The 9,727-nt window shown below is 47.2% G+C and overlaps 1 protein-coding gene across 1 annotated transcript; it reads right to left on the reverse strand.

Annotated features, from left to right (window-relative positions):
• Positions 1-4,559: 4,559 nt before the first annotated feature.
• On the reverse strand, positions 4,560-5,615 carry LOC126001902 (proline-rich protein 2-like). The gene has a single exon (XM_049769097.1). The coding sequence runs from the start codon at positions 5,613-5,615 to the stop codon at positions 4,560-4,562; it is 1,056 nt and encodes a 351-aa protein (XP_049625054.1).
• Positions 5,616-9,727: the final 4,112 nt, after the last annotated feature.

The raw sequence follows: 9,727 nt of genomic DNA on the forward strand, positions 1-9,727 counted from the left end.
TTGTGCGCTGCGCTTATCTCTCTGGCCCCTTGACACTATTTTGTGACATAAGAAGTTTCTTTCATCTTGTACTTATCACTTTGCTCACATGGGCAAACTAGGTCAGTAAGGTGACAAGTCACAAAGAAGTTGTAAAATTTGATTTCTCTGGGGTTTATTGCTAAATGCCTTAGCCTCCAAGGAAGTCCAAACTCATTGGCAAAGACCAGAGACTGGTAAAGGGACCAGAGAGATAATGCATTGGACAAGGAGTTTGCTTGGCACTTAGCAGACAGGTTTTGATCCGAGGCACTAAATAAGGTTTTTGAAGCCTTCCTGCTAGATGTGATTCCCAGAACCAGGTATAGACCTCTCTCCCAAAACAACAAATAAAATGGTCTAAGTGACCAAGACTATTGTGTGGTGCTTGTCTTTATTGCTGTAGTACTCACTGGATATTTAATTTGATATTTCTTCTGTATTGTTGTGGTGTTTCAATTACCTTTTTCCTGTCCTCTCTCAAACAGGGGTTGAAAGCCTCTAGAAGGACTCCACCCATTTCCAGCTTATTTGATTTTTTTCACCCCATTCTATTGTTTTTCTTTTCTTCAAACAAAACCACATAACTCGAACTATCTAGCTCTGCCTCTTAAATAGAGGGGAAAACAAGAGAGGGTATCAGGACCAAACAGATATATGATCACTAATAGTAAGCTAGACGCAGAGGGGACCACTTACTCTGGCAGCCCGGGGGGTGATGGTGGGGCATATGGGTTGCAGGAAGGGAATGGAGGTGGAGGGAGGACAAATTTGGTGATGGGAATTCCCCTGATTCAATGTTAATATCGACCTAAAACAATATTGTGAAAGATATGTAAGCCACTTTGGTAAAAAAAAAAATGGTCTAAGTGAATGAAAAAAAGATCACGGGCTTCCCTAAGAAGTGAATATCTTGGATTGGGAAAGAAGAGAGCAGTGTTCCCCAAGGCAGTGTAAATTGAACCCTGAATGATGGGAATGCCCAGGACCCTAAAGACAAGTGACTTGCTCATGTTTGAGGTTTGTTTGGATAGTCCCCTGACTTGACATCTGGAATAGTTTCAAACTGAGAGTGTGGGCTGGAGAGAGCTTAAGGGAGGGGTGGAGCAGGCCCTCTATGGCCCTGCTGTGTGCTGCAGTCAGTGGCTGTAGGTGGCAGCTCTGGAAAGACACAATAGAAGCATCTATAAATGGATGAATATATAGCACAGGCTCCTTTCTGTTCTGTCTGCCATTCCCATGCACCCAGTGGCTGGCAGATTCTATGTACTCAGGACCATGACTTTACCCAGGCAGGCAGAGGATAACATTTGAAAAAGTCTAACATAAATGATGGGTCTGACTCCCACAGCCTTTCAGTCTAGTCTCCATTCTCTGTTGTCTAGGGCAGACCCCTACAGGCTGCTTCTAGGTTTCAGTGACAGCTGGTGTCAGGGTCTGGCCCATAGGAGGACTCTAGCCAGAGATCTGGGGGTGGGTTAGAACTGGGCAGTAGACAAGAGTCTCAGCAAATTTCTGCCTTTCCTCTCTACCAGCTTTTCCTGAGCTGGGGCTCTCTCTTCTCTTGATTTCTCCATTTCCAGGCCAGTACTTACCAACTTCCAGATTCCACAGCAGCCTGCTTTATTCCTGAAGTGACTGATTCTGTACATGCCATTCTCTCTGCTCATTGTTATTTGGCTAAGACTCTGTTATTTCTGTGTTTTGTTTTGGGCCACACATGCGGGTGCTCAGGGATCCTGGCTCTGCTTAGGGGTCATTCCTGACAGAGTTTGGAGACCATATAGGGTGTCAGGGGATCAAACCTGTGTTTGGGGGCTTGCAATACAAATGCCCTATCTGCTCTAGCCCCGTGGGGCTGCTGTTTTATGGCCTAAATATTGTAATCAAGTTTACCTGCCCAGCTCTCTCAAACTGGCTCTTGGCTGTTTGGCACATAAAATTCCTCACACACTTTTGAAGTGATTGGGAGGCGAGGAAGGATACCTTGAAGCAAAGATGTAAATAATTTTTTACAAGGGGGCATTGTAGATGGAATGTGGCATTCTGAAAATAAGATTGTTTAGATCTCAAAATCAATTGTAATTCCACACCTCATTTTTAAAATAAGCATGCCATTTTTCTTCATCAGAGGACTCTATGTCATAGCACAGATGAAAGCTCAAGAAAGGACTTTGGCATCACTTCCATTCTACCTCCAACCCTTTGAACACACCCCTCCCAGTCCTGTGAGTCACCTCCAATTTGGATTCAAACTTAAGATTCCTAAAGTGTCATGTGCACAATCACGGAGGGACCACACATATAGCTATTATCAGTCACTAGCTGCTTGTTGAATTGGTTTATTACCTTGTGACAAGCCAAGAATTCAAGGAAGTTTCGATTGGGTGAGAGGTCAGGGCTAGGATGGGGTCCTGGACCACAGTGCTCTGAGCCTAACTCTGAACCTAATACATTTAAAGGCAAATCAGAAGTTTATTGCTTTTGTGGAAAGAACAATGCCAGACTTTCAGAGCAAAGGGCCAGTTCAAGGCATTCTTCTGAAAGGGTTATTTCAAAGGAGACTAAATAAAACCAAGTCTCTGAATAATAGTTTCTCGCTGTTTTGGAGGGGAGTTTTGAAGACAGTGACCACCTGAATAATACAGGACTGCATCAAGTACATGCGAATCTGAAGCAACTCAGTGTGTTCTCCTAAAGTACTGATACTCTCCCCATAAAAGGCCCATTTTTAAAACATTTTAATGCATATTATAATACGCCAGATTCTGTATTGGAGAAGCAACATACTTGGGATGTTGAAAAAATAATTTGCTTTTTGTAAGTGTTCTTTAGAGCACATCGAAGCTTCTGTCTCCCTCTACGTTCCCCTGCTTATTTTAGGATATAGGGAAGTGGTAAAATGTGTTCCCACTGAGGAGCCTTTATATGGGTGGGGGGGATGTTTCCGATTTATGGGTGGGTTCAGATTTCTATTAGCTGGGACTAAATAAAACACAAACATTTGGAGTAATATTTGCTCATATCTGTATGTGTCTATCCCAAGTTTATGTCTTTTATGATCAAATAAAGCATTTTGTTAAAAACAACGAGAAACTAACCTGGATTGGGACAGTCCATAAATGAACAGCAATTCTATTAAAGACAACTCTGATGGTCCAACTGCTTAGGTTCAAGTCAGCTCAGCCACAAAGAAACCACACCCTGTTACATCAAAGAAGTGAAACTTTCTGCTGTTTTTTTTTTTTTTCTCTTGCAGAAATGCTGAGCTGTCGATCGGAAATACACATAAGAGGCCTGGCACAGAGTGGTGATAAACAAAGGCTGTTGATATTATTATTATTAACATTTTATTGCTTTTTAATCTGTGAAATAGGATGTTCAGAATGAGTTGGGAATAGAAAAGCGTGATCAAAGAAAATTGTTTCTGGGGGGGTGTATTTGGGTCACACCAATTTATTTCTGGCTCTGTCTATGTTCAGGAATAGTGCTGGGGGGGGAAGTGGGGGAACCATATGTGGTACTGGGGTATGCAACCAGATCAGCCTGGTACAAGGTTAAGTGCCTTAAAAACTGCACTATTTCTCCAACAGGGCCCTCCAAGGTAATAATAGTTTCTTCCCAGAACAGAAACGATCAAGTTGGCAGCTTCCAAAGCAGCGAATCCAATCGTAATCTGAGTGTTCTTTTCCCACATCCACCCCTTGCTAGAGAGCTAGCAGTTTTCGGAGACTGAACATTTGCCATAGTGCGCCTTCTTTGCTCAGGCTCAGTGCTGATAACTTCCAGCTCAGGCACAGACAACAAAGATCACAATTAGTCCAGGGGGGAAGCCCAAGAGATGCCAATCCTGCAAGTTCAAGGTCTATTTATTTATTTATTTATGTATTTATTTATTTATTTATATTTTTAAGGTCAAGGTTTTAGAGGTGTGTATATGCTTCAGTTGGGGCGTGGTGTGCTTCATTCGTAGGGCGTGTTGCAGCTGGCAAGCGGGGCGTGTTTGGGTTGGAGTGGGGTGTGCTTCGGTTGCAGCGGTGGGCGCGCGTGCCTCTGCCGCGGGGCGCGAGCGCCTTCCGTTGGCGCGGGCGACCACGTGTTTCGGTTGGCGTGGGGGCGCGCGCGGGATTCTCGGCCGTTGGAGTGCGGTGCGTGCGTGCGTGCGTGCGTGCGGGAAGCGCTTGCGGAGTGTGTGTGTGTGTGTGTGTGTGTGTGTGTGCGTGTTTGTGTGTGCGCGCGTGTGTGCGTGTTTGTGTGTGCGCGCGTGTGTGCGTGTGCGCGCGCGCGGTCCCCGACTCCTCCCCGTCCACAAGCTGCAATCCGCCAGGCCCGGTGTGTGGCACCCCTTGCCCTCCCGCCCTGCCCCTGCGAGTGGCTGCGTGGGGGCCCGGGAGCGCTCTGCCAGCCGGCCAGCCAGCCAGGGCGGGGCGGGGCGGGCGCAGGGGGCGGGCGCGGGCGGGGACTGTGCTGGGCGGTTGCAGGCGCGGTGGGCGCGGAGAGGAGAGGAGAGGAGAGCAGAAGAGAGGAGAGGAGGAGAGCAGCTAGTGCCCGGCGGCTGGGCAGGGCTGGGCTGGGCTGAGCTGGGCTGGGCTGGGCTGGCGGCCTGTGCCCGCATCTCGGCGCCGCAGCCCTCGTCCTCGGGCCGCGGGTGCGCGGCGAGGCGGCGGCGGCGCGGCGGGCCTCCCCCCTTCCTTCCTCGGGTAGGTTGCGGGGGCGGCCGGGCTCCGTCTGCAACCTTTTGTGCGGCAGAAAAGGCGGCGGGGCGGCGGGCGGCGGGGCCGGGGAGCCCGGTGCCAGCCTCTCCTTCCCCTCCGCCGCGTGTCGGGCCTCTCCGCGTGCCGGGGCGCCAGAGGCGGGCCTCGGGTGGGCGCAGGCCGGGCGCCGCCGCAGCCGGGGCTGGAGCCAGGGTGGGGCCTTGGCTGGGTGCGGGGAGGGCGCCCCAGACGCCGGGAGTAAGGGCGCAGCGGTGGCGGGGGGCCCTGTGGCCCAGGCACCCTCCCTCCCTCCCCTCGGGCGGGCGCGGCGCGCGGCAGAGCTGCGGGGATCTGGCGCGCGCTGGAGCTGGCTGCGGGGCGGCAGCGTGCGGCGTCTCCCCGGTGGCACCGCAGAGCTGCGGGGTGCGCCCTCCCGGGGAGCCCCAGGCCGGCCGCTGGGCCTGCGCGCGCTCCGCAGAGTCCTCGGGCCTCGCGCCCCACCTGTCGCGGGGGGCACCCGCGGCTCTCCCAGCCCCGCAGCCTGATTGCGGGGCCGCCCGATTGCAGCGCGGGGCTCTGCGCCTCTCGGGGAGCGTCGCCCCAGTTTGTCCGTCCGTCCGTCCTTCGGTCCCGGGTCCCCGAGCCAGCCAGGAGCCCCCGCAGCGCGCGCACCGCCACCCACGCGTCCTGCATGGAGCGGGGCGCGCGGGTTTGGGGGCCCCGATGGAGGCGCCTCCTGAGGCCGAGCGCGCCTGGGGACGTGGCGCCCGGGGAAGCGGACTGGGACTTGCCCGGGGAGAGTCGGAATGGAGATGACCCGGTCGGTCGGTCGGTGGCTCTTGCACAATGTGCTGCGTCCCTCAGTGACGTTCCTTCGGCTCTTCGTTGAACGTTGTTGTTCATCAGACCTGAGCTACCCCGGAGTTGGGGGCACCTGTTGGTTTCTCTCTTTTTGGGGGGTTGGGACCCTGAGGGTTAGAAGGGGAAGGGGCCGGGAGATGAGGGTGATCCCTTGCTTGGTTGGCACCGTTTTATCATGCTTCGACGTCCTGGGGGTCGTTGGGGGGCTGCAGCGCCTTTTGGGGTGCTTTTCTTCAAGTCCCCTTGGGGGTTTTGCAGGCATGTTGCACATGCACACAGCTCTCAGTGTTTTTCTATTTTTATTTTTATTTCCTTGATGGATTAAATCGCAAGCGTCGTCCACTTAAATGAATGAAATGGAACTTAAACGACCCAGGCACCTTGATGGGATTGGAACCTGTGTATAGAATATTTGGCTTCTGGGCAACTTTCACTTGGTTTGCCAATGCAACTGTTGAGCCCTAACTCTTGGCAGGGCATCAGATAAAGGCCTTGCAAAATGGCCATTGCGGGTTTATTTTCTTTGTCCGATTTTGTAGGCTAGAAACAGCTATTCAAACTTTAGGAGTGAAAGGTATTTCGTGGTGTGGAATGAGTAAGATTCCTATGTAGAGTTTGAGTTTTCTTTGCTGATTTATAGCCTTGGGGTGGTGGGGAGGAGAAAGATGAGATCTTTTCTGCCTGAGAGATCTCTGATTTTGTTCCTATCAATATATACTGGGTTTTGAGCTTTCCTCTGAAACATGAGTCTATCTCTTGGCGTACACCTGTCCCGTGGCATCCACCTTTCAGCTCTGCTCCCCAAGAAACCAGTTTCCTTCAGAGACTGCATGCAGCCCCCCGCTAGAGTTCCTTGTAGTCAGACTTAAGAGTGAAGCTGAATGTTTTCTAAAAGTAGGACGATTTCCCATCATGCTAAGACACTGGTAAAGTTGTTTTCGTTTCTGCAGAGCAGAGGTAGGAAATAGAACCCTTGAAAGCTTCTTACAAAACCATTAGGTTTCTGATGTCAGAGAGAGACACTCCTTTTGGTCTTCCTGGACTAATCATGGGTTGTCTAACCACATTGGTGAGGTTAATGGTTTGCTTGTAAGGTCAAGGATGGTTTCAGAAACGTCACACCCTTCTAACAACTCGAAAGGAATGATGGTGCTTGTTAGGAGTTGCAAAGGATAAAGGGAGATTTTTTTTTTTTTTTTAAGTCATCCCTCTGTGAACATGGAAAGGCACTTTTGTTGCGGTTTATTTTGGTATTCCAACTGAGTGTTCAGTTATTTGGTAGAACCAGGATTTTAATTGATTTGTTGATGTTTATATTTTTGGGTTTGGGGACACACCCAGCAGTACTCAGGACTTCCTCCTGAATCTGTGCTCAAGGATCACTCCTGCAAGTGCTCAGGGAACCTAATGAGGAATCAGTGATTGAACCTGGGTTCACTCCTGTACTCTCTCTAACCCTGGCCTGTCATATTTTACTGTAGAGTCATCTTTGAGATTAATCATTAAGGAATATCTTCTTGAAATGAGTGGTACTTCAAAAAGAGTGTGGCCCCCCAAAAACAAAACAAAACAAAAAAGAGTAGTTTTGTTTCTGAAGTACTTTTTCATTTTTTGACTCTCTTTATGGACTTTGTGAGAAATGCTACTTTTGACCTCTGTATTTTGGGCACTAGAATGAGAACCCATAAATTCTTTTCTTTTTCTCTTTGCCTGAAATTTGTGTGTGTGTGTGTGTGTGTGTGTGTGTGTGTGTGTGTGTGTGTGCATGCTTATGCTTATGCTTTGATTTTCAATGAGTTGTTAGATTTTTTTACCCTGTTCATAAGAGCTGTGTGCTGGCCTTTATAGTAGTAATCTTCTTAGGTCAGTTTTGTTAAATTATTTTTTATGGATATTTTATCTATGCTGCATGCAGCCCGAGAGCTAGGATTTTGTGTGATGTGTGGTGATGTTCTGTGAGTTTGAATAATTCCATCTGGGAGCTCACTCCCTTCTATAGGTTTCTTGTGTGCTCTTGTACCTTACTGTGCCTCTATTTAGAGCTCTGAATTTGATTTCTCTATTTCCATACCTGTTTTCCCTCTTGGCCTAGTCTCAGGGTTTTATTTATTTATTTATTTATTTATTTATTTATTTATTTATTTATTTATTTATTTATTGTATTTACCACACCCCAGTGTTCATAAAGTGCTGGAGGCTTTTAGTAAGATTGAGGAAATATTGCCTAGTGACAAAACATACCCGAAAAAAAAATACTCACTAGATCTGTATGAGGATCCTCTGTGTAAGCAGAAAGTCTTCCTTCCCTCTCTTCAGTCTCTCAATCTCTTTCCTTGTCGGCTCAGCTTCTTCTTTGGATGAGGAACTGGGTCACTTTTGAGAGATGACAGAGTGCGGTCAACTATGAACTGAGACATATTGTCTTCTTTTGAAGGGCATTCTTCTGGACTTACCTATGATGATATCTGTCACCTTGCCTGAGAAATTTGACACACTAGTTACTGTTTGCAAACTTCTCTATTTCCAGAAGCTTCATTTACGGCTGAATGTTGGGTGTCTTTTGCTTAGTCACCCATGACTTCCCTTCCCAGAGGCTTGTGGGCTGTTCAGCAAGGCTGGATTTTTTTATACTATTTTCATTGCTTGCAGGATACTGTCACACAGCTTTCTGTTGGTCTCAGCTGCTTACAGCTAAAATCATTATATATTTTGACCTTTGCTGTTTTTACTCAGGTGTTTTATTTCTCCTTCGGTATAGCATTTAATCTGTTTTGTAAGAATTTCATGTGATTTTTATTCCCTCTTGCTATTTTTTTAAAAGGAAATTCATCCATGTTTTGCCAAATCTTCATTTTCAAAACAAAGGTCAGAATCCATTATCCGTGTTCAAGATTTATAGATTTTTTTTAAAAAGTATTATAAAAGTTGCTTGGAAGGTCTATATTTGGGGGCATTCATATGATAGTCTTGTAAGAGTTTCTAATGGGAGATGGTGTGAAGCCTTTACTTTTTACTGAATTCTTTAATAGGCAATCTGTTACAATCCTCTTAAACCAATAGTCTTTGGACCACATGTGGCAATGCTCAGTGCTTTCTCCTGGCTCTGTGCTCAGAGATCACTCCTAGCTGGTCTCAGGGGAGATAATATGGATGCCAGAGATAGAACCTAGATTGGCCACATGCAGAGGTGTGCACCCTACTTACCACTGTATTATCTCTTCCCTACCACTAAAATATTCACTTCTGGCTTTGCTGTACTGCTTTTAACTTTTTTTCTCTCTTTTCCCTTATTTCCCAACCCTACACCCTTTTTCATCACTATTATTCTATCAGTACCTAAGGCACGGAGCCAGGAAGCAAATTCGAATAAGTGAAGAAGAAATAGACAGACTCTCCTGTCTCTGGTTTCCCTGTATTGTCTCCCGGATCTCCTATTTGTGTTCTATTTTGGGTTTGGCACTGGCGTGACTCAGATAATCAGTTACTACCCTTTGTTTACTATGAAATTACCCAGCATTTCCTAGACTTCCATATTGATTCCAGGCCAAGGCTTGGATAATTAGTTTAAGACATAGCTGCTTTTCCAAGCCATGGTCTAGAGGTTGATTTTTAAGCCTTCTTCTCTTTTCCACATCCAGAGGGGCCTGGGTTTATTTTCCTTTTGCTATTGAAAAATAATCTTTAAGAACATTTTTTGAGTGAAAGAAGAATTTGCCACCACATTACATGATGCAGATTATACAAAAGTTTGAAGAGTTTTAATGAACTTTCTTACTTACAAATAAAGCATTTTGATCTTTTTAATGGTGACCTTGTTGGGGGGTGGTTAGACTAAGTTTCTTTTTTTTTTTTGTGGGTCACACCCAGCAGTGCTCAAGGGTTACTCCTGGCTGTCTGCTCAGAAATAGCTCCTGGCAGGCACGGGGGACCATATGGGACACAGGGATTCGAACCAACCACCTTTGGTCCTAGATCGGCTGCTTGCAAGGCAAACGCCGCTGTGCTATCTCTCTGGGCCCTAGACTAAGTTTCTAAAAGTGCAAATCATGTCTATTCTCAGTCATTTAACTATATTTGGCACCCAACAGTAGAACTGTAAAGTGTTGGCTGATGTTTTTCCTTCCTCAAGATTTATGGTTTAAAAAAATCTTGCA

This window comes from Suncus etruscus, chromosome 2, assembly GCF_024139225.1.
Source record: "Suncus etruscus isolate mSunEtr1 chromosome 2, mSunEtr1.pri.cur, whole genome shotgun sequence".
In the NCBI taxonomy this organism is placed as follows: Eukaryota; Metazoa; Chordata; class Mammalia; order Eulipotyphla; family Soricidae; genus Suncus; species Suncus etruscus.

Excerpts from the sequence above, each read along its gene's own strand:
- LOC126001902 (XM_049769097.1), bottom strand. The coding sequence starts at position 5,615 with ATGAACAACAACGTTCAACGAAGAGCCGAAGGAACGTCACTGAGGGAC.